The 24,634-nt window shown below is 39.0% G+C and overlaps 5 protein-coding genes across 7 annotated transcripts; 2 read left to right on the top strand and 3 right to left on the bottom strand.

Annotated features, from left to right (window-relative positions):
• Nucleotides 1–51: 51 nt before the first annotated feature.
• LOC111346317 (protein-glucosylgalactosylhydroxylysine glucosidase) lies at nucleotides 52–8,019 on the bottom strand. 2 transcript variants are annotated; one of them, XR_015988949.1, is made up of 7 exons: nucleotides 7,335–8,019; nucleotides 4,159–4,358; nucleotides 3,525–3,862; nucleotides 2,719–3,236; nucleotides 1,837–1,998; nucleotides 650–1,270; nucleotides 52–206 (listed from the first exon to the last, which is right to left on the bottom strand). XR_015988949.1 is itself a non-coding variant. In XM_022953605.2 (7 exons), exons 1-7 carry the CDS (start codon nucleotides 7,944–7,946, stop codon nucleotides 147–149), a joined length of 2,235 nt encoding a protein of 744 aa, XP_022809340.2. In that variant the 5' UTR covers nucleotides 7,947–8,018; the 3' UTR covers nucleotides 52–146. The 2 variants fall into 2 exon arrangements, 1 of the variants encoding a protein (XP_022809340.2); XM_022953605.2 differs by having other exon boundaries at nucleotides 926–1,270; nucleotides 7,335–8,018.
• Nucleotides 8,020–8,640: 621 nt separating this feature from the next.
• LOC148728640 (uncharacterized) lies at nucleotides 8,641–11,091 on the top strand. The gene has a single exon (XM_088725785.1). The coding sequence runs from the start codon at nucleotides 8,961–8,963 to the stop codon at nucleotides 10,338–10,340; it is 1,380 nt and encodes a 459-aa protein (XP_088581911.1). The 5' UTR covers nucleotides 8,641–8,960; the 3' UTR covers nucleotides 10,341–11,091.
• Nucleotides 10,712–13,333, bottom strand: LOC111330967 (uncharacterized). The gene is made up of 3 exons (XM_088725784.1): nucleotides 12,546–13,333; nucleotides 12,163–12,350; nucleotides 10,712–12,016 (listed from the first exon to the last, which is right to left on the bottom strand). The coding sequence occupies exons 1-3, from the start codon at nucleotides 13,133–13,135 to the stop codon at nucleotides 11,103–11,105; spliced, it is 1,692 nt and encodes a 563-aa protein (XP_088581910.1). The 5' UTR covers nucleotides 13,136–13,333; the 3' UTR covers nucleotides 10,712–11,102.
• A 484-nt stretch (nucleotides 13,334–13,817) lies between these two features.
• On the bottom strand, nucleotides 13,818–18,704 carry LOC111346319 (protein-glucosylgalactosylhydroxylysine glucosidase-like). Of its 2 annotated transcripts, none has more exons than XM_022953607.2 (6): nucleotides 17,993–18,704; nucleotides 17,095–17,294; nucleotides 16,470–16,807; nucleotides 15,521–16,038; nucleotides 14,871–15,032; nucleotides 13,818–14,405 (listed from the first exon to the last, which is right to left on the bottom strand). In XM_022953607.2, the coding sequence occupies exons 1-6, from the start codon at nucleotides 18,530–18,532 to the stop codon at nucleotides 14,034–14,036; spliced, it is 2,130 nt and encodes a 709-aa protein (XP_022809342.2). In that variant the 5' UTR covers nucleotides 18,533–18,704; the 3' UTR covers nucleotides 13,818–14,033. The 2 variants fall into 2 exon arrangements, with proteins under 2 accessions (XP_022809342.2, XP_088581909.1); XM_088725783.1 differs by having other exon boundaries at nucleotides 13,818–14,450; nucleotides 17,993–18,684.
• On the top strand, nucleotides 18,212–22,807 carry LOC111346321 (3'(2'),5'-bisphosphate nucleotidase 1). The gene is made up of 6 exons (XM_022953608.2): nucleotides 18,212–18,352; nucleotides 19,056–19,187; nucleotides 20,214–20,327; nucleotides 20,723–20,830; nucleotides 21,163–21,211; nucleotides 22,197–22,807. Exons 1-6 carry the CDS (start codon nucleotides 18,323–18,325, stop codon nucleotides 22,751–22,753), a joined length of 990 nt encoding a protein of 329 aa, XP_022809343.2. The 5' UTR covers nucleotides 18,212–18,322; the 3' UTR covers nucleotides 22,754–22,807.
• Nucleotides 22,808–24,634: the final 1,827 nt, after the last annotated feature.

Raw genomic sequence — 24,634 nt, 5'->3', positions numbered from 1 at the left:
TCTATTTGACTGAGGCTTTAGGGAGCTTTTAAAGCCAAGCAGTAACATATATCGATTATATTTTTTAATAGACGATTCTGCGTCTGCGCAGTCTCAAAGCTACAAACACAGAGACACTAAGTTCCTCTTGGGGTCTAGAATGCACTCTATGTTCCAGTACCTATCTTTCGGCCAAAGATTTTGGATTTAGCTCGGCTCGGCCAGGCCTGTCAAAAATATGAAAATAATAAGACAAAGTTCAGACAAAACTTAAAATAATTGTTCGATCAATATATTGTTTAAACCTTGGTTGTTCTCAAACGAATCAAACACGGGTCACTGAGGTATTATTCTTGGATAGACTAACTCTGCGCCAGTTTTTTCCAGTTAGAAACTGGAAAAAGTTCTTTAATCTTCCCAAAGCAAAGCTAAGAGATCTAAACTACCAACCTCTCTGGTATACGTTGTCTTAATGTGTATAAAGTTTGAAGTAAAACTCGAAAATAAGTCTCTGAGGAAGTCCAAGAAGAAAAATGGCACCAAATTTCAGTAGCTATGAAATGCGTCAAAACCTAGTATTTGTTGTCAAAGAGTTTCAGCGATGAGCTGACTAAATTTCTCTTGAAAAATATCCCTAGCAGACGACATTGTCTCCAATTGGTTGATTTACCTCTTAGATCCACGAGCTAATCTCTTGAAAAAATTGTGCACGGATGCCTCCCGCAAGCGGACGCTTCTCTTATTGAACTATGTTCCCAGTGTCCATGCTACATTGCTGGTCTCCACTCATGAACGGACAGATTCTGTTTGGCCGGACAGGATACCCGCGGTATTTCACGCGCTGGTAGTGTTTAGTGGATAATAGTCATGAGTACATTTATGATCCTGTTTAGAAATTATGACGTCCTTGCACGTTTTGTGGTATTTCAGATTGTATTGTACTCACTCGCTTGCGCACCCCTCCATCCTTTGTTTGCAGGGTGACAGGTATTCCTTGTCTCAGGGCAAATACACCTTGCTTAGTCGACAATTCCAGATCAGGTGATATGGGACCATTGGACACCAACGTAAAAGTGACGTTGGTGTTTCGCAGCTCAAACTTCAGGGAACAGCCGAGATAGTGTAAACTCAGGGTCAATTTGGTTGTCCTTGGAGGAAGGGTAGAATTGAAGTACAGGCCATCATTTCTGATCCGGAAACCACCATACCCGTAGACGACAGCCTGCAGGAATCCTCCAGCTCCTGTAATGAAGTTCACCGCCCCTTTACCACCTCGCCTTTCTGACCACACCTAGAAAGGAAGAGTGATTTTAAATCCCAGATGGGAACAAAATGGTATCAAATGCAGTGAAATAGCCATCAGAGAACTGGCAGTGGATCTAAAACATCAATTGTTTCCAAAATACCAAGGATAAGTTGTCACGAACGACGTAACACACTTGCGTTACGCACGTGATTTTATTGTGTAATTTAGTTAATCATCGCTATCTTTCGCAACTCCGTAACCCGATCTTTTCACGACCTTTGTAACGGGAACGACCTTAGGAAGCTTTGAGATATACGCGTTCGTCGCTTCTACGGAGAAATTTAGGAGTTGGAGAAATCTCTTTTGTCTTCACACAGTCAGCAGGAATTATAATGTAAGCTTACTTTTAGGTTATCCTTTGCCGCTTATTTCGTTGCGTAACGCGTAAATTTTTAATGTTGTAGTTTTCACCGCTTTCTTCAGTGGTAACCAAGGAGTAAATCGGTTGTTAAAATCAGGCCTGTAGTGTGTGGTTGAACTCGGTGAACTCCGGATCAATACTTCCCGCAAGAACTTGCTTCGGGAACGCGACAAGTTAGGTAAGTTATTACCTTAAAGGGACCCTGGATATTAGCGTAGTTCTTTAAAAAGGCTGTTTCAGCTTTCTTTTCCTCCCCAGCTTCCAGCCAGCCAATTGCAAACATAGCATGAGTCATAGCGGGTCCTTCAGGATCTGTAAGCCTCTCATAAAAAGTCAGATCGTTATATCGGACCTGAAGAAAAAAAGGCAAAACAAAAGATTTTAAACATTCAGCTGAGGATATCTTATTTGACTCCTCATTTTTTTAATACACACACACACACACACACATATATCTACCTGTTTTCAAAAACGTTGCTGATTTGAAAATATATATCAAATATTTATACCTTTTCTTTTCTCATCGAGAAGAGAAACTTTTGATGAGAAAAGAAAAATTTCATATATTTGATATATTAGATAGAGCGCTGGACTGTTGTGCGGGAGGTCGAGGGTTCGAGCCCCGGCCGGACCAACACTCAAGGTCTTAAAATAATTGAGAAGAATATGCTACCTTTCTATAACATCAAGAAATGGTTAGATATTCTAGTCTTCTCGGATAGGGACGAATAAATAGAGGTCCCGTCTCCTACAGGGTTAGGGGTAGGAGACGTTAATTTCCCACGCACGAGATTACTGTGTGATGGATGTCCTCCCCTGGGGTGGGATGGGCGGGTTAGGATTGATTGTAAAGCGCTGTTGATCTGTCATTGTAAATAGCGCTCTATAAGTGATTAATTGTTGTTGTTGTTGTTAATATTTTCAAATTAAAACGTTTCAAAACTCGGGTGTGTATTTATCTATATGTTACATCGACAGATCTTTAGGAAGGTTGGCCAATTTTTGGAATCCTCGATGAAAATAAGGGCGTTAAAGCCACTTGGAATTACTCGAAAAACAGCTGGCTACTCACCTGTTTATCCATTTGATACATCAAGGGAAAGCCCACCAGTATAACATCTGCCTGTTTAACCATCACATTTGCCACATATCCCTCAAACTCAGGGTGATATTCATAGTTGCTGTCAAAGGGGATGTAAATCTTTTCCGCAATGGTCGACCACAGCTCGGGCACTTTCTTGCCCAGGATTTCAGCAGCTTCTTTGGCAAACAGCAGATTTATCTTAGCCACCACATTAGTGAAGAAGGAATTGTTAACTGGGTAGTGATACTCGTCCGGTGGCATCACGTGATTGATGACGTATCTCTCTTTCTCGGAATCATATTCTACTCGGCTAGCCCAATACTCTGCAGTCTGGTACACAAGAGGAAACCCAACCTCCCGCAGCCAGTGGAGATCCTTGGTAGCACGCCATAACATCTTAGCGGCCAGTGCAATGTCTCCCGTGATGTGATTCTGGTTCTTGGCATATACCTCTCCAGGGGAGGTCTCTAAGCCAGTAAAGGAGCTCTCCCAGGGAAACATTGCGCCTGTGTGCGGTTTTGTTCGAAAGTTATGTTAGAAATTTGCCTTTCTCAAAACTATTTTCACGCTATGCTAACAAAAAATCAAACAGATACTGAGCCTTAATTTTTATGTAATGGACTTGTCTGTTCGTTCAAATCCGCTGTTCCATCACTCCACCCATGCTTCTGGACTTCTTTGAAATTTTTCCATTTGGTTTGAACTAAAATACATTTGTTTTTTTCGGTCTTTTCGTCCCCTGGTCTGTCCTTCTGTTCATCTGCATGTTTTTGCGTAAACACTTATTTCCCTACCTTTATAACCGTATTCCTTCGCGATTCTGCGGGCTGCAGGTAGCCTTTCCTTTCGATATCGCACAGAACTTCTGGCCAAGTCAGGGTGTAGCAGCACTAGAGGGGGGTACATCCATATGTCCTGATCCCAGAATGTATGTCCCATGTACTCCTCTGCAGCCGGAAGTCCTCCGGGACTCAGCCCGTACGGCCAGTCGTGTCGAGTGGAGCTTAGAATGTAATACATACTGCCGTACACAGCCTGGGCCATTTCTAGATCCCCTTCGATTTCAATCCGGCCAGTGTCCCACAATGCTTTCCAAGCAGCTTTATGTTCTGCAAGAAGCTTTTCCTTCACTCTAAAAGAAGTGAACGTGAAAATCAGCATTTGTGTTGCAGGACAAGTCGATTATAGTTCGAAATAACTAATTCTTTGCATAATGTTTTCTTCACATTCTTTATTTACAAATGGTCATAACCTTCTCCACTTGAAATTCTCGTGCCGTCGTTCGTCGTTAGTACCCCCTTCATGTTTTTCCGGTTTGTACCGAACAGCTTTCTTATCTTTAGTAAAAAGTCCTAAGGTTTGCAATTGACACATCCAAGTCTTCTCGGCTATAATAAAATTAAAATGTCTCATAATGTAGATCCTTACAACATGGCTTCATCCCACTGAAAGAGAGCTTCAGAAAGCGGGTTGAACTTGGTGTCCAGATTTGTGGCTATGGAGGTGATGTAGTACCAGGTCTGCTCGTCTGAGCTGGCCGTGATTTTCAATGGATGGCTAGTATCTGGGTACTTCCACACAATTGCTACGTTCGGGCGAACACTTCCATCCTCTTCAGTCTGTTTTACCTACATTTATATTTGAATAAATAGATAAATAAACCAATAGACAGTGCTCAGTTTATCATCTTATCATTATCACAATTGCTATGTTCGGGCGAACACTTCCATCCTCTTCAGTCTGTTTTACCGATATTTATATTTGAATGAATAGATGAATAAATCAATAGATCGGTGCTCAGTTTATCATCTGACAGTGCAATTACACTGCTATTCCTTTCATCCGGATCCGGTAAGCGCACAATATAAGACTAACTGTCAAAAGCTACAGGAGCGTGAAAAATTAAACTAAGAAAAATACGAAAAACGCAAACAGAGACAAACAAAAAAAAAGTCCAGAAGCGTTAATAACACGATTTAAATCCCTAGAGATTTTCAGGTAGAATTTGCACTGTATTTTGACACTTCCCTTTGACAGAAAAAGCGAAAGTTTCATTCCCCTAAACATCAGAGGATACCCTCTCCAAAGTGGGCAAAAAGGTCAGGGGCAAGATATCCTGAGGAAAATGATTTGGAATCAAGTTGAAACAAATACAAATCAACCTTCTCGGACCAATAATACTCTGAAGTTAGGTAGTTTGGAAAAGAAGGAATGCTGGAATTCGGAACCGGAACCGGAATGCTCGGAATACCTGGAATGACCGAAAAATAATAAATTTTCAAAAGATAAAAGTAAACTAATGAATAAATAAGAATATTGATGATTAAAAATTAATGGTAAACTCACAACTTAATTAAATAATTTAATACGAAATTTTTCTCTGAGAATCCCCCCAAAAAACACTTACCGGCACTGTTCATGGAGATACACGTATTAGAATTAAGAAAAGTCTGCGTCAGGCCGGTAGCCCATACAGCCTAAGCGACGAAATATTTGTACTCTCCCTTCCCCCTGGATGGCATGCTAATCCATCATCTGGTTTCTCCCCGTTTTAAATTCGACTCCACCCATTTACACACCTGCAGGATGTCTAGGGCGCCATGACCATTAGGCCACCACGCTTTTCCAACCGGAACCATTGCAGAAGAACCATTCCAATTAGTCTAATAGTTCAGTTGTAAAAAGCTCCGAGCTATTGCAAATTAATACTCTACCTTAAATAATCATTAACCACACATTGGGAGCCACCAAAGCAGCTACCATTAAGACCAGCCGTCTACAGTTAGAATTGAGAGATCGTCAGTTACTCGACACCTTTTCGCGTTTATTATATATACCTTGAATTATATACCTTTGAATATAAACCTTGTACTGATGGATTCTTCTAAACAAGGTTTATATTCAAAGGTATATATTCAAGGTATTTATAATAAACGCAAAAAGGTGTCGAGTAACTGACGATCTCTCAATTAAAACTGTAGACGGCTGGTCGTAATGGTAGCTGCTTTGATAGCTCCCAATGTGTGGTTAATAATTGTTTAAGGTAGAGTATCAATTTGTATTAGTTCGGAGCTTTTTACAATTGAACTATTAAACTAATTGGAAATATGGCATTTGCTTAATCTTCCACAATGGTTCCGGCTGGAAAAGCGTGGTGGCCTAATGGTCATGGCGCCCTAAACATCCTGCAGGTGTGTAAATGGGTGAAGGCGAATTTAAAACGGGGAGAAACCATGTCATGGATTAGCATCCCATCCAGGGGGAAGGGAGAGTACAAATATTTCGTCGCTTAGGCTGTATGGGCTACCGGCCTGACGCAGACTTTTTAAAATTCTAATACGTGTATCTCCATGAACAGTGCCGGTAAGTGTTTTTTTTGGGGGATTCTCAGAGAAAAATTTCGTATTAAATTATTAAATTAAGTTGTGAGTTCACCATTAATTTTCAATCATCAATATTCTTATTTATTTATTAGTTTACTTTTATCTTTTGACAATTTATTATTTTTCGGTCATTCCGGGAATTCCGGGTATTCCGGTTCCGGGCTCCGAATTCCAGCATTCCTTATTTTCCAAACTACCTGAAGTTAAGGTGGCTGAACACAGTTTTTGATACCTTTGTTTCTTTCACTATTTTCTCTAAAACCCTTGATCTCTCGGTCGCCAAAACTGGCAGCAAGCAAGTTAACAACATAAACTTTGTTTTTTCGATAGTTAAGGTGACGTATGTGCCATTGCCATGGCGACATGAATAGATATAAATAGGCAATTAAAATCGGTTTTGTTTCTTTGTAGAAAATCTAGTCATTAGATTTTCTTCATAATTTGCATGCGAGGAGATTGTAACGATACTCACAAGTTAACACCACTTTGCTAACAATTTAACAAAGAGGTCTTTGATTATACCTTGTTGAAGATTCACTCGATTTTCTAGAATTTCCTCTGTTTAAAATCAATTTTTTTCGATAATCCAGTTACTTATTTCCTAAAGTATTTTTGTACCATATTTCGTGAAATTCTAATTAGTGGTTCTCAAGAAATAGGCATATTTCCAAGAAAGCAATTTTCCATTCAATCGCAATTTTTTGACTTACTACGCATGCGCTACATTTAACCGGTTTCTTTCGGTAACGACAAAAAAGCTGAGAATATGCTGGGTTCTTTGCACCGTTAACTTTTCTAACATATCTTTGTAATAAAAGATTAAAGCCCTCAAAACACTGCGCCAACTATAGAGAAAAATAGCACAGATAGTGCGGGTACGTGTTGAGTAAATAAAATGACCGCTCTATTGACGGCACGTTTGTTTTTTACAATCCATGTGCGCGCGCTGAATTGCATCAGCAAAAGCGCGCGCGAAAACTGGGTTAAGCCACCTTAGAACTTGGAAATATCATCGGTATCAGTTTACAGTAGTATTTTTCGCTTTGATGTCACTTGTGCAACTCCGGAAATAAACAGACAATAGTGAATGGATATCTTTTGTCCATTGTTGTCCAAATCAATCGGCCAGGTCACGTTCACCCTCTCACAAACAATTCATTTGTTCATATTTTAAGGCTGAAATAGTGCTATTTTATATGAAAATATGAATATAAAACATACCAAACCTACGCCAGCAAGAGCTTCGCTTCTGTTTGAATCTTTCATGTAGAAATCAATATCCCTTGTGATGTATCCCATGTTTGGAATAAGGTCCATCAAAAATTCTCTTCCCGCGTTGTTCTTCGCAGTAAGTTCCACAATCAAGAGATTCTTCCTGGTTCTGTGCGCGTAAATCCTTTGCTCCACCGTCAAATTGAGCGCCTCGAACCACTTATAAAAGACTCCATCGTATACGTCCAGCGCATATGAGGTATTCCCCTGGGTTCTTCTGATCTTGAAATTGAAAGAGGCTGTCGAAGGGATGCGCGCTCTGTGAGGATGTTCATAAAGGTTTATTGGATAAATCGGATACTTCTTTGAGTAAGCCTTGCCATTATAAACACCCGATACATGCACTGTATCGCTGTAGATCACTGTGCCTACATAGCCGTTCGCAACAGAAGCCATGAAGTTTCCATTCCTGCCAAAGCGTAACGTTGATGGACTGACTTGTTCTGGCAGTTTGTCGGTGACGAAGCGAGTTGGTGTTCCAACTGTCGGAATAGAGTGTACTGTTGATACAGCACTCACTAAAAGTAAGGCAAGCGCTACGCTACAGCCACTGAGGTACATCTTACAACGCACAGACAAAGAGATGTACGCGAGTCTTACCCTGTTGGCAGCTACATCAAAGAGGAAGATTGGGTTACGTTGTGATCTCATTGGTGAACGATTAATCAAAACATAACAATTGTGATGAGTGATTGGGAGAGTTTCCTAAACAAAATACAATCGTTCCCTTTCTCGCTCAATAAAAATCATTATCTTAAAAAACCAGGATCACAGAGGTACTTAGCAGGTTGTGCAATTCGTTACATGGCTATTTTGCAAAAAGTGTGGTTGATGAGTTCAAAGCATTAACTCAAAACAATACAATCACCATGGTGCACTATTTTTCGACCACGATACGTGCATCAAGAGTTCCGGAAGGTAATTCGCGCGCAATGCATTCTGGGATAGTCTCACAAAAAAAGTGGGCACCAAGCGTGACAATATGGCGTGTGTCTCTGTATTCAATGCGTTCTTTGAAGCGTGTCTTTATCTATAATACAGTCTTTTTGTTCTTGTAAGTGATATCAACTGGAAAATAATCTTCGTGGGTATTATATTCAAAAGGTAAGTTACAAATTTTAACTTTGTTTTAGCTGTTTTTAAGCTTTTAATGGTAGTAGATTCAATCCTGCGCGCGAGTGACATTCGCGAATACAAGAACTGTCAAAAGTCAAAGATTCTCATCGTATTTTTATTACTTTGCAGCCGTTTAATGACTTGGTCTTTGGGCACAGAAATTGTGCAGTATTTGGGTGCCATAACAGTGGGAAAAAGCTTGAGAAATGGGCTTCACAGCAATGCGAAGTTCACGATTGTTTACACGGCACTCCGCCATGTGACTGTCCGCTGCCGTTCAAGCTATTTCCGTTCCCTACTGAACGCAAAAACAATGAGGGTAGAAAGCGCTGGATCCATCTTCTAAAGAGAAAAGGCCCGAAAGGAGAAGTCTGGCAACCTAATAATTCGTCGAGAGTCTGCAATGAGCACTTTGTTGATGGGAAACCCACGAAAGAAAACCCTGATCCTGTACTCAAAATGGGCTACGAGACAAAGTCTACTCGTAACCGTAAACCGCCTACTGATAGATCATCATTACTAGAAGAAATGAAACGTTTAAGAACTCAAGATAATACTCAAGATAATACACAAGATAATATTCAAGATGATACTCAAGATAATGCACATGATAGTCAAGATGCTCCTGTGATTCAAGAACCAAGTAGTTCCTCGTTTATAACAGAAGAAGAACATTGTACTACTGCCGGTCGACCCGACCATATCACTCACGATCATGCATATTCGTTTGGCTGGTACAACCTAGAAGATCCTGACTTCTGTATGAAAGAAAAATGCTTGCAGGAAAGACTCAAGCAGTTCAATGAGATCAAAGATCTCAAAGAAAAACTCCAAGAACTTGAAAGTGAACTCAAAGCATGTAAGATAAAACTCAAGGCCAGACAGCGTAAGGGACTAGAACATTCTGATTTGAAAACAAATTCATCTGTTCGTCTACTAACCGGCCTACCATCAAAACGAGTATTCAATAAGTTGTTTGAAGTAGTGAAGGGAAACATTAAAAAAGTAAACTACTGGAGTGGCCCAAAAAAATCTACTAAAAAAGGAAGAAACTTCAAAAAAACACCAAATAAGTTTGGCCCTAAAAGAGCTTTGTCAGAAAAAGATGAGTTTCTTTTGACCTTAATGAAACTTCGACTTGGATCAACAAATGCTGACTTAGCACAGAGGTTTGGAATTTCAACTACAAATGTAACAAATGTTGTTACTACCTGGGTGAAAATCCTAGCAAGTGAACTTAAATGTTTGGTTTACAATCCCTCCATCGATGTTGTGAAAGCAACTTTGCCCGCAAAGTTTAAAAAGCCAGGCTACTCTAATGTACGCCACATCATTGATTGCACAGAAATATTTATTGAAACCCCAAGCGACCCAAACCTTAGAGCAGCTACGTGGTCAGACTACAAGCATCACAACACTGCTAAGCTGTTGGTATCAATAACACCACATGGTTTTTTCAATTTCTTATCCAAAGCATGGGGAGGGAGAACTTCAGATGTGCATCTGACAAGAGAATCATCATTTTATGATATCATTGAACCTGGCGATGAAGTGATGGCAGACCGTGGATTCACAATTGCTGAAGACCTCTTAATCAGAAGCTCAAGACTACACATCCCCCCTGGTAAACGTGGACAAGAGCAGTTCACTAAAGCTGAAGTTGCTAAAACAAAAGAAATTGCAAATCTTAGAATCTTTGTTGAGCAAGCAATAAGACGGTTGAAGACGTTTAGACTGATAAAGCATGAACTACCAATATCACTGCTTGGCAGTATAGACAACATTGTACTTATTTGTGCAGCCTTATGTAACTTGTATAGACCCTTGGGTAAAAAATGATTAACAAGAAATGTACAAATAGCTAAAAAGATTGACAGCATTTAACCCATGAAAGAATATAAACTTCATAAATTTAGAGGATACCAATATGTATTAGTCTAAGTTCTTTCTTAGGTTAAATGTTATTCAAAATCTCTGCTCTACTAAGTATTTACTAGCAACTAGTATAGAGTGCAATCACTTAATCTTTCATACAAATGGTACCAAATAATACTAAATAGTGTTGATAATGGTACATAACAAGAAACTTAAGTATTAGTATGATTTAGTACCATTTAATGCTTCAGCTATTAAGTATGTGCACTCTGAATAAGAACTGTTATATTATTTGCACCACAAGGACCTCACAAGAGAAAAATTATTCTGGTAGAGTGATTACAATCATTAGATATAATTTGTAAATATTTTTCTTCATTTCACAGCTCATGTGTCGCTGAACACAAATAAATAATATATTATTTATTATTACTATATATATAACTGCAAACAATATCAAACTGTAACATTTTCAATCATACTGAAGTGTGGTCAATGCATTACTTGTATAAAATTTCATGATTTGATTCATCCATTCCAGTTTCCACAACAGACAATTTTACTGTTCTATTCAGAGACTATTTGAGTTCAATTTAGAACTGTCAGACCAGTTTTTCCAGATATGAAATTGTAAAAATTCTAAATTGTATATAAAATGTACAAATGTATTTTTAGTGTTTACACCATGTAAATAAAGTTTTGTATCAAGTTATAATTAACGAGCATTCATTCACTTAAATACTTATTATAAAACCAAATTAGGTTTTGCTTTATCTTTTCCCAGTAATCATTATTGAACTTGATTAGGTCCAGATGATAACCCTTTTGGGTGTAGACCAGGAAGTGACACCATGTTCTCTTTGTCACAGCCATTTGTCCCTGTATCTGTGCAAAATATGCATGCTTCTCTTTCAAGACAATTTTGCCATTAATCTTTACCAGGTAGGAAAGATTGTCTTCTGATGGTAAATCATTAACAATAGAATAAGGGCACTTCACTTCTAGCACCCCTAATCCACAACAGGAACATTCAACAAGCAGATCAGGGGATGCTCCAATGAATTGGTCAGATTCATCAATAAATAGTCCACACTCTCTGAATTTTGCATCTTTGTGCTCCCTCTGAAACAGTTTCACATACTTATCCTTAGCAACTTTCTCCATGTTTCTTCCATATTTTAGAGCAGGTAAATGTTCCGATGGTCCATTACTTTTACCCTGGATTGTGTCCACTAGTTCCTGTGCATCACCCCCCTTAGTTTTAAGGGTTTCAACTTTTGTGTACACTCTATAGAAATTAGAGGCAGTTAATCGGCCTTTTCTGTAATCGTGCCATGCCTCATTCTCAGACTGACCAATGGTGCCTTGTTCAATCAGATGTATATCATCAGCACTTAAGTCTTTCTTTGATGACTTAGGCATTACACATTCAGGTACTTCAGTATTAATTTCTATTGTAACGGAAGTTGAACACGGTTCCTCAAACTCAGCCGTTGCTAATTTGATGAATGCCGATTCTGGCAACAAGTCCTTCAAATTATTATAAAACGACTTCCTCTTTCCTTTTGGAGTCAGGGGCTTCAACTCTTCATGTGAATTGAATAACTTTCGGCGACTATCGATGGCAGGTCTGGTTGTCTCTAGAAAAACACAAAATAAAAGTAAATTAATTGCTAGGTTACAAGCTAATAAGAACTTTCTTATTTATGTCCCCAGATAACACTTATGTCTATCCAGTATACATACTGTAAATACTTTGTTTAGAATTTTAAACATAATAACATACCTTTATTTAGCTTTGAAGCCTTCCACTCCATATCACAAATTCTAGAGGGCTTGATTACAGTCTTGTTTCCTATTGGAACATTCCACACACACTCTTTGGACGTACATGCAGGATTTGTCATACCATTACGGTTTGCTGCTTCAATTCTGAACAGCAGTGCCATCACATGAATACAAGAACCACTCATACTGAAACAAGAAATAACAAATAGTTAGGGTATATGATAGACATAATATTTTAAACATTCTAAAGTATAATATATATTGAGCTTAGACCAACAACATTAGTCATAAAATCGAGGTATATGATAAACATGATATTTTAGGCTTAAATTTTGCATCAGTTACAAGTTAAAGTCTTATAAAACAGAAAGTCTAACATACCCAGCAGTACAGGTACAGTAGGCACTGATAATCTCTCCATTTTTTCTTGAACAAATCCATGATGTATGTGGTGTATCACCAACCTTCATCGAATGCGTACATTTTGCTTTCAAGAAGCAAAAATCCATATTTTCTAGTTCATGGTAGAAAACTTCTTTCAGAAAGCCCGAGTCAAATAAGCGGTATGCTTTCCCCTCTTTGTACTCATTCATGACCCGTTCGTGCAGTTTAATATCCTTTCCAGGATGATCAGCCATCAGATATTTCGTAATGTCACTTAGAAATATAGGAGGCCATGATGTTAGCCCATCTTTTTCATCAATCCATCCGTCCTTTAGCCCAAGAGGATCGGGAAGCTTGCTGCCCTCAGGAGTAAACAATAGCTTCGCTCTCTCAGACTCCGTGATGCACATTAGTTCTTTAGCCGATGCTTGTACTTGGATTCCCATCTCTGATGCTGCAAACACACGGGCTACAAGTTCAGCTTTAGCTCCAGAAGTTTTAAGATTTCGTTTACGGCAAAATAACTTGAGAGCGTCCACCTTCCATGTGTTGACTTCCTCGAGGGAAAGCTCACTTGTCTCGCTCATTTCCACGCCAAAAACGACGAGAAAACTATATGAAAACTATATACAAACTAGTGAAAACTATATACAAACTATTATTAAAACTATATACAAACTATGATCTAATTTAAACTGGAAAAAATTGTAAAATCGCGAGGTAAAAGTGTATAAATGTTGACGATGCTTTAGTTATCAAGATGGCCGCTGTCACGCTTGGTGCCCACTTTTTATATGAGACGATCCCAGAATGCATTGCGCGCGTTTCGATATCGGAGACTCTTGATGCAGGTATTGAAGAGTGATGCCAATGGTCAGACTTGGGCTTAGCCTCGTCACGCAACGTTCTCGGCCTAGTCTCCTTCACAGCCGTTGCATTGTTTGGTCTCGTCACGCAACGTTCTCTGTGGTAGCTAGTAGAGAATGGGGTAGAGAACGTTGCCTGACGAGACTAAATAACGGCTGGAAAGGAGACTAGAGACCGCTATGAGTATTTCAAAGGGCGACAAGCGTTTGCGAAAAGTTTAAGAGCTTAGGGAACCTTAACCATTCCCATCACCTCGGTAGAACTCGGCTTTCTTTCGTCCTTGTCCGCTACTTTCGTCATCCATCACACTGTATTTGTGATTGGAGTATATAAATTTTCGATCAGCAGCTTTAGGTCCTTCAGTTCAATTAGATGACTAGTATTCAAAATTCACAACGACACTTGACCATAAAAGCGATTTATATCTAAATTCTTTGATTCATGACCTATTAGTTTATTGATAATTATTACGAATGCAAAGAAATTAGTGTTATTACAATATTTGTATCCTCATCGTCGCAAAATGTGAGAAGAAAACTGGGAACAAACGAGCAATCGAAAAGAATCCCCTCTGATTGTTTGTCGTCATTGATAGCAGAGATATAGAAAAAAAGCTAATTAACTTGAACTATGTAGCAGTGCCTGTCGGACGCTAATAATACCCTTGGCTCTGTTCACTGTAACTGGAAAGTCACGCTCTAAACTAAATACACCTTTAGATGTTATGACATCAAGTTTAGGAGAAATTGGACCTGAAAAGAGCAGCATAAATGTTATTGCTTCTTCAGTTACTGCAACATCCAGAACGCTTCCCAGGTAATGCAGAGTGGTTGTCATTTTTGTAACGTTTGGAGGCAAAGAAGGATTGAACGCTAATCCAGAACTGTTCAGTCGGAATCCTCCATAACCATAGATAACAGTCTGTAAAAAACCACCAGCTCCGGTGATGAAATTGACAGCGCCCCAGATATCGCGACGCTCAGTCCACACCTTCACAAACACACAGAACAGATCATTGGTTGTTTGACGAAAACTCTAAAAACGTTTACAAAACAAAAAATAGCAGTTTTAAAAGTGTCATGGTTTTATGAACAAAAATGATGAATGCTCCAGGTAAACTTCTAAAATGGGTCCAGAAATTATAATTCGGAATCAAGATGACTATGGTGGACTAGTTGATAAACTTTACGGAACCTAATTAAAGCATACAGTGATTGTACCAAAAGCCAATGATCCTGTGATTCCAAGAAACAGAATTGAGCCGTCACCGCCAAAAGTACCCATCACCCTATTCGGTCTGCCATTTTTTGAAAGAAAACAACACAAAATTTGCATATCGAATCCCCAGATTACTCGTTCCTGTGCTTCGCATATCCATGAGTGATCAGGATAGAGTCGCAAAGTGCTTTTGAAGGCGTTCTTCTTTTAAAGAAGTTCATTTAGTGAGGGCTTTACCTTGAATGGTCCTCGGATATTGGCGTAATTCTTTAGGAAAGGCTTCTCCGCTTTCCTATTCTCTCCCAGATCCAGCCAGCCGATGGCAAACATGGAATGTGTCATGGCCGGTCCATCGGGATCGGTGCGTTCTTCATAAAGTTTAAGGTCGTTATATCGGACCTAAATAGCAACAGAAGGTTATGTTTTATTGCGTGGCCCAATTCACTGTTGTCTTCAAATAGTTTCCTAGTTTCCTAGTTTTTGAAAAGTGAGCGGATAGATCATGGTTGGTACTAGAAATTGTGAGATTCGTCGTTTCTATAAAATACTGAATAATATGTTAAACTTTCCGTGGTTTGTTTTTAGTTCTGACTACATAGTATCAAAAGGCAGATCATTGACATCTTGTATTCATTTTTTTATACTTCACAGCTGACATCAAGAGAGGATCAAGGCAAGAAACTTAAAATCTTCATCTTTTGCGAATTCAAATACGCAAAAGGCAATTAAAAACACGAAACATAAATGTTTAAAATTGAGCATCTAAAACTGATATTTACAGAAGTGACCTATGTTTTATACAAAGGGGTATTTCTCTAAGGAAGACTACACCTTTACTAAGCATGTCTTTCACACACCCTTACAACACAATGGAAAAACCAACCCACCTTGCCGTCCATTTCGTACATCAGTGGATAACCAATCAGGATGGTGTCAGCTTGTTTCACCTTCTTGTCCAAAGTGTATCCTTCATATTCCGGGTGGTAATTATTTTCGCCATCAAAAGGAATATACATCTTTTCAGCAATCGTTAACCACTCTTTCGGAACTTCATTTCCCAAGATATCAGCGGCTTCTTTAGCAAACAATAGATTGATTTTCGCCACCACATTAGTATAGACCGAGTTATTGACAGGGTAATGATATTCATCCGGTGGCATCACATGTTTGATAATATATCTGTCGTTGACAACGTCATATTCTACTCTACTCGCCCAGTACTCCGCGGTCTGGTAAACAAGTGGATACCCGACCTCCCGCAACCAGTTCACGTCTTTACTCGCCCTCCAAAACTGATTGGCAGCGAAAGCAATGTCGCCATTTATATGAATTTGATTTTTGCCGTACTTTTCCCCTGGAGAAGTCTCCAGGCCGGTGTAAGAACTTTCCCACGGAAACATCGCCCCTGAAAAAAACAAACAAGTAAAGTCTAGTCTAGATGCGAAAATGAATAAGTGTTCGGATCCAGTCTTCGGCGGTTTAAAGATAACATCAGATTCTGGGGCGGGTCCAGGGGTGGTTCGGGTGGTTCAGTCGAACCCCTAAATTTTCCCTTAAAATGCGGGAAATCATGTTTCTGAAGACCTAATTTTTAAAATCTCCATGGGGAGCATACCCTCGGACAATTCGCCGAACCCCCCTTAACTAAATGCTGTATCCGCCCCTGAGATCATATCCTTATTCTGTTCGTCATATTAAAGAGGATGTGCTAATGCATCCATACTGCATCCATTCTCAATCATAACTTAAAAATGCAAACGAAAGCTTATTCGCACATAACGGTTATCATTTTATGCCGTTCTGCTTTTACTTCCACTTTAATTCATACTTTGTTACCTTTGTATCCAAACTCCTTTGCGATTCTGCGGGCTGCGGGCAGTCGTTCATTCCGATATCTCAAAGAACTCCTCGCCAAATCTGGGTGTAAAAGCAGTAGAGAGGGGTGCATCCATATGTCCTGATCCCAGAATGTATGTCCCATGTACTCCTCTGCAGCCGGAAGTCCTCCGGGACTCAGCCCGTACGGCCAGTCGTGTCGAGTGGAGCTTAGAATGTAATACATACTGCCGTACACAGCCTGGGCCATTTCTAGATCCCCTTCAATTTCGATCCGACCAGTGTCCCACAATGCTTTCCAAGCAGCTTTGTGTTCTTCTAGCAAATGCTCTTTGACTCTGAAAGTGAAACATCATAGTGGCCCGTCAGTAACACCCTGAGAAAGATACCACGTTTTGGATGAAAGAGAACTCTGTAAAACACATGTATTCCGCTGGAAAGACATGACAGTTCCGGTTCAAATTCCCCACCCGCAGTCAAATGGCCGTGGGCCGCCTTGCTTTTCGTACTCATTAGCTTCTCTAACTGTACTTCCCTATGATTGGGTGTGTGATTAATTAGATTTGGGGAAATCATGAGATGAAATGCGCCCTAGACTTTGGGTTCAGATTAGGCTAATACTTACAGCATAGCTTCATCCCACTGAAAGAGAGCTTCAGAGAGTGGGTTAAACTTGGTGTCCAGGTTTGTGGCTATTGAGGTGATAAAGTACCAGGTCTGCTCCTCTGATGTGGCTTTTATGGTCAGCGGTTTGTTAACGTCCAGTTCGGTCCAAACCGTTGCCAAATTAGCCCGCATGCTCCCTGCCTCCTCTGTCTCGTTGACCTGATAAACGTCAGTGCAAGAAATAGATCACGAAACGAGAAATAATCACACCAGCGAAGGGAATGAATCGTTGGCCTGTCTATTGAAGTTGATATCGCGGGGTCAGGGTATGATTACTCTGAACGGCACGTGTAAGTAGAAACTGTGGGAGACCGAAAGTAAAGAGTTTTTGTGTCTGACCGATTTTGATTAAACACACTTTCTTTAAGATCTTAAACATGAATGCAACAATCAACGGTGACCTATATTTAACCCGGATCAAGGATGAGCAAAATTATGCAAAAAAATCTGACTGAACGTATTTACCTTAAGTATAAATAAAGCTAAAAATACATAAAGTCTCCACGCAAACGAAAATGTAACATGTAACAACAATTGTGTAAATAAAGTTTTTCTCTAAGAATGCGGTCGCAATGAACGCTAGTGGGTTGGATGCAGGGTAACAGCAACAAGTTCCTCCATACTAATATTTCTACTTTAGCGTAAAAATAGACGGCACATATGTACTCGAACTTGGAGCTGAGTTCACCTACATTACTTCAAATGTGACTTTTCAAGATGAATATGACACCGATAACCAAAGTAACACAGCCGACATGTTTTCTGTTTAAAAACCTCGCAAGCTATTGGAATGAGTGTATTTGTTATTGATCAGGCCTGGTAATTGCAATTCATAAGTTGTATAAATCGTGTAGTACCATTCCAACCGCTGCCAAAGCCCCAGATCTGTTTGACTCAGCTGCTTTAAACCCGATATCAATTGAAGAATCTCCTTGATTTGAAGTCAGGCTCATCATGAACTCCTTATCAGCGTTGTTTTTTGCAGATATCTCAACGATCAATAAATTCTTCCGGGATCGATGCGCGTAAATCCTCTGTTCCAAATACAAACGATCGGCTGTTAACCATTTGTAAAAGACACCTTCTAGCACATCCAGGGCGTACGAAGTTTTACCTCGAACTCCTTGGACGGCAAAGTCAATAGAAGTGGTAGAAGGAATGCGAGCGCGGTGAGCGTGTTGGTAGAAATGCACTGGGTAAACATCCTTCCTCTTCGGGTAAGCTTTACCATTGAATACCCCTGAAACATGCACTGTGTCACTGTAGATCACCGTCCCAATGTATCCATTGGCTACTGAAGGCATAATAGTTCCATTTTTACTCTGACAAACGGTGACCCTCTGGGTATCTGTGGGCAGAGTATCCGTAATAAACCGCGTTGGAGAGCTCGCCTTCATGGCTGAACGAACTCACTTCATACCACTCAAACCACGAAAGTATCGGTAAGGGTGATTCCGTTACAGTTAACAATCATTCTAAGTTAGGGCCAAGACACCTCCGTAATTTCTACAAAAATAAACGGACCAGTTTTTTTCGTGGTTTAGTTAGAGTGATGATATTTGGAGGCGTTTTCTCGCTCCTCGGACGTTGTTGGATGCGTGTGAAGGTCACGCAACGCTCGTCGTGACTACATCTGCGAAAATAGGCTATAGAAAAGTGATACGGGGGGGGTTAGAATTTTGTTTATTGGACAGTAAAGTTTGGAATCTTTTCTTTTTTTGGAAAAAGTCGTTATTTTGTTTTGTTTTATTTTTTTTTTTATGTTGTTTCCTCTTACTTTTGTTTGGGGGGGGGGGAGGAGGGAGGCGGTGGGCAGAAAGCATGAGCATATTTTTAAAATAATTTATAGGATAATTTTTTTGTCCATTCTTGCCCACCCTCCCCCTCCTAATCACTGTTCAACTAGTCCTTCCTATTTAGGCGGCAATTATGGCTACTGGAGCACCGTTCTTTCTCATGCGCCTTATGTCTTCGTCTGTCGCTGTGGCTAATCGAGCCGGTGGAATTATCCGTAACATACTTAAAACAGGCAGTCTTGGCGTTGTAGACAAGGTTTGTTTATTTATTTTTATATACTGTCAGAAAGTAAGGCGATTTGATTTAATATTAACAGCTGGATCGGAACCGATCCGCTTACGAAATAACTAAAGTGAAATAATATTATCTCCCTCTTCTATTCTAGAGCTTAAAATTCTGACAAACGGTGACGAATCTTCTCCTATTTCTTTATGGAGAAAACCTTCATGATTCCACCTTGATGGCTAGTTTTTCACTCCACCTGACTTGTTTGTGTAAACCATTCATTATCAAACATTTATTTATATATAAAAGATTTGGAAAAGTACACCAGCTGCTCCACGTTAAAACTCACAGTTGAACTTTAACTGAGTTTACTGAAGGCTAGTATACCGAGCTTCTCAATTAACCAACTTGTTTTCTTTTTGTCTGCCTTATAGTTTGCTAGCTTGTTATTTTCTAGTTGTTTGTATTATATATTATATATTTTCTGTGTATTTTTCAAATCGTATGTGAAATGTGAAGTAAGTACCGATATTTCTTCAACCTGTCTCATGGGGTCATCCAGTAATGGCAGGGTGACTGCTTTGAGTGGTTTGGCTTTAAGTGACCATTTGATACATGTGGAGGAAAATCAAAAAGGCTGCTGGGACCCAGAAAAGGGTGATTTGTTTAATAGAGGTGACCACTTGATAAGGGTGAAAATTACAGTAATTAAGGGGTAACAATTTCTAGACTTTAAAAACCAACTAAATACAGGGTGACTGCTTAATATCATGCCATTTGATACAGGATTGACTATATCATCATACAATTTTTCGTGTGTCTTAACTTCTTGGAAGAATCTTTATTGAATTTGTGTTATGTGCATAATATTTTTAAGGGTAAGGAATAGTTAAAAAGGCAGAAGGTAATATTAGTACTGGACACTGCCATCAAAACATTTTGACTGCTAAAATAGAGAATTATGATGAGTTATAACTTTCAAAGAATCCAAACCTAGCCATCATCTTAATGAGATAATATGTGCCACATCATACAATATGAAATTTGATGTTTCAGGGTGGTAGTGGAGAATATGACCCACAAACTGAAGCAGATCGTGCATCTCAGAAATGTATCATTGCCTCACTGTTGAGAACATATCCAACTGTGCAAATTATTGGAGAGGAAGAGGTGTGTTGATTGAAATAATAATCACAGAACTAAAAGTTCAACATTTGATTCTTGCATGGGACAACAAATGAAAAATTTAATGTCCTTCAACTCGTGCCAATTTGTAATCCATGGCAGGATGGTCTACCAAATGAACTATGGCAAGATCACAAGTGTCACGAGTTAAGACTTACACTAGGCTTCTATGTGAGGAGTAGTAAGGTTGAAATAATCCTGCGTGGAGTCAGAAAGATACTCATTGGGATTTTAGTAAAAAATTGTTCCTAGTTTTGTGTTGCAAACTTGTAGCTTGTGACAAACATATGCCGTGCAATGATCCATATTACCAATAGGATACTATCGGTGGGTAATTATGCTGTGCATCAACAGGAAATACTTGTATTTTATCTTTTCAGAATGTTCATTTGGATGATGTGAGAGAAGAGTTTATTGAAATATCTCAAGACGAAACAGTTCTTTCAAAACCTTGTCCAGAAGATCTTATTACAGTCAAGCCAGAGGAAGTGAGTTACTTTTGTCTCTTTGTCTCATAAAATCATATTAATTATTCATATCATCCTTTGTACACCTAGGTTTGATAATTTATCATAAAATTAAAGTAAAGTATTTTTGTCAGTCAATAATAATCAGGTTAATAATTGATTAGCATGATTTTAGACTAAAACCAAACCTCCTATTCTTGGCTTAGTCTGCTGCCTAGGACTTGCTTAAACTTAACAAGTTTTCAAGCAGTCTAGTAAAGTCACGCATATTATCACAACATTAGTTGTTCTGCATACACAAACTTTGTAAAGCTTTTTAGGTCATCACCCATAACTGTCTTTTATTTTTACAGGTTACCATCTGGGTGGATCCACTAGATGGTACAAGAGAATTTACAGAGGGTATGAGAACTTGTTTTGAACTTACCGTTAATGTCTAAATCTTAAAGAGATAATCACCCAAGGTGAATATTTGAAGTTTGTTAACACCTGTCACCATGATATGGAATTGGCTGAAATTGGTAGGTATATCTCAGGATACATACTTTGAAACATTTCTAAAGCACAAACCTGTTTGTAGAAAGAAATGTCCAAAATGAAGTTATTAAACCTTTAGAGGGTACAGGAATAAAAACAAGCCACATCTGGAAAATTGCTGATATCCTTTTTGAGGGTAATGTTTGTGAAAACATTTGCATTGATAATTGTGTCGCTTTTGTATGGAAACAAACCAATTTGAAGTGATCTAGTGATTCTGGGTATTTTGCATTACATCACCAGGAAATTGACTTTAAGGGGTATGATTAAGCTTTCAAAAAATTTTTATGGAATCATCCTCTCCACAGCCCACATAAAGCAGTAATATCTAAGTGCTGTCAGTCCACCTAGCTACCATGATACTGTAATGATGACCAATCAAAGTTGCAAAGGAGTAAGAATAATTCATTTACAGCACATATTTTCTGATTGTCCTTCAAATAAAATCTGAGGTAATCAAGGAAAAAAATCAGAAACAAAGAGATATTACAATAATTCACAAAGTAAGAAAAAGTAAATCACTTGAAATGTGGGAAAACATGAGCAACTAGGTCAGAATTGGTTCTAGTTTTGCATCTGATTTGCTGAGCAGCAGTTGCATGACTTTTGGACCAAATCTTTTGAGCCTCTTTGTTGCTTTAAATAGGAAAACCCTTGAGGTTTTGAAAATAATGGTTGCTTGCAATCATATGGAAAGGTTGGATAGAATTTACTTAATATGTGCTTGTTAAAACTCATCTGTAGGTAACCCTGGCTGTTTGTATTTGGTTATAATTTGTCTTCTGTCTAGTTGAAGTAATTCATATTCAATGTGGTACAAAATTGATTTGCCTTTCTTTTTCTCAAACAGGTCTTTATGATCATGTGACAGTTCTCATAGGTATTTCATTAAATGGCAAACCTGTAGCAGGAGTTATCCATCAGCCATTTTATGGTTATGAAAATGAAACCCAGGGAAGTAAACTTGGAAGAACTATGTGGGGTGTAAGAGGTCTTGGTAGCTTTGGTTTTACCCACATCCCCCCTCCCCCAGGACGATGTGTCATCACCACAACTCGCTCTCACTCCAATGGGTTGGTAATGGAAGCAGTAGAAGCAATGAATCCTGACAAGGTAATAAAGGCTGGTGGGGCAGGTTATAAAGTGTTGTTGCTACTTGAAGGAGCTGCTGATGCCTATGTGTTTGCAAGCCCAGGGTGCAAACGTTGGGATACCTGTGCATGCGAGGCTCTCCTTGAGTCTGTGGGCGGTACTCTGACAGATGTGTGTGGAGAGCATGTCACATACGATCCTCAAGCAGATAGCTATGTTAATAAGACTGGTGTGCTAGGATCACTAAAGGACCATAAGATTTATGTAGACATGATCCCAGAATCTATTAAAAGTAATCTGCGTGGGAAATTGTAATTTATTATTTAATGTAATGGGTCAGGAATAAAACTTACTAACTTGCACTGAAAAGTTCTTAGTTTTGATTTCATTTAATTCCATCCATGATAATTTGGGTACCCACTATTCCTTCTTTCCTATCTTCTTTTAACCTTGAGAGCTCTGACTCTCACTGGTTGATGTGTGTCTAGATGAGGCATGTAAACACAGATTAATAAATATGCCGACTAAGTGTGTTGTAGGAGGATGTAGCAACATGGGAAATTTGCAAGAGGGTATCGCGCTTCATACATTCCTCATACAACACACCTAGTTGGCGTATTTCGGACAATATCGGCGACAACTTTCCCAAACAAGTAAAATTGTGTGAAATGCAGACTTTCGTGTTCTCGATTTGACGTCACATTATCCACTAGAGCCATTCCTCTTTAAACTCAGTCATGGGGCAAGATGGCAGCCGATTTTCTGTATTTTGACTACAGGCAAAGAAAATTAAAGATTTAAGCAAATTAAAAAATTTTTGCACAGAAATATTCCAAAAAATGAGCTTATTTCGTTAAGCGAAAAAAATTTGGGGGTTTAGGTGCACTTTAAGCTTTATAATCAAAAGGCCCACAAAAAGATCTAGCATAAAAATCATACCCTACATACTTTGAAAATAATCTACTAATAACAGCACATGGTATGTAGAATCATTTTACAGCAAAAAATTGTCCTGTTTCTCAGCAGTACGTGAAATAAATAAGTTTCAGATCTAACTCTCCTAACTCTTCGTTTGCCTTCAACCTAGTTACCCCAGCTGAAGTTGAATTGGAAATTTGCACATACCAATTAATAAATCTCATGGTTTATATTCATTAACTGAGAATTCAAATAACTATTCATTAACTGAGAAGAAAGTGCTGCCTTTGTAATAATATCTGCAAATGGTTAGACTTTCTAGTCTTCTGGGATAGGGACGATAAATGGAGGTCCCGTCTCCTGCAGGGTTGGGGTAGGAGACGTTAATTTCCCACACATGAGATTAGTGTGATGGATGTCCTCCCCGAGGTGGGATGGGTGGGTAAAAAAGGGGTTAGGTGTCAATTGGAACGAAAGTTCTGTTCCTTTCTCCTGCCATTCCCGTGGCGAATGAATTAAACTTAAACTTAAACTTAAACTCATGTCTCACTCAACTGTTGAAGTACTCGTCAAATGTCAGCTGTATTCTCACAAATATAATAAATCTTTCTATTTCGACTGGGATGTATCCCACTAAACTAAAAATGGGAAAAATTATTCCTATCTTTAAAGCTGAAGATAACACTATCACAAACAACTATAGGCCTATTTCTTTGCCATCTAACTTTAATAGGATCTTCGAAAAAGTGATCTTCTCTAGAATGGAATCTTTCATTGAGCAAAATGACATACTTTCTTCATCTCAATATGGCTTCCGCAAAGCACACTCAACTCAACATGCAATTCTTGACATTGTAAGTACCATCCAGGAAAACATGGGCTAGTGCTTGTTCTCATGTGGTGTATTTATTGAACTGAAAAAGGCTTTTGATACAGTCAATCATAAAATTCTTTTGCACAAGCTAGATCACTATGATTTTCGTGGTGTTATAAATAAATGGTTCTCGTCTTACTTAGAAGGTCGAACTCAAACAACACAAATTGGTTCCTCTATATCTAAACGAAAAAATACCACTTGCAGTGTGCCGCAAGGTTCTGTCCTAGGCCCAATACTCTTTTTAATCTATATCAACAATATCCAAGAATCTTCTGAATCTTTTTATTTACTGCTGACAGGAACGCTGTATATGCTAACAAAAATCTCAAGTCCCTTGAGTCGACTGTAAATCAGGAGCTCTGTAAGTTGTTCGATTGGTTAACTGCCAATAAACTAACCTT

Source organism: Stylophora pistillata, chromosome 6 (assembly GCF_964205215.1).
Source record: "Stylophora pistillata chromosome 6, jaStyPist1.2, whole genome shotgun sequence".
Taxonomy (NCBI): domain Eukaryota; kingdom Metazoa; phylum Cnidaria; class Anthozoa; order Scleractinia; family Pocilloporidae; genus Stylophora; species Stylophora pistillata.
This window is presented reverse-complemented; position numbering and strand designations above follow the sequence as displayed.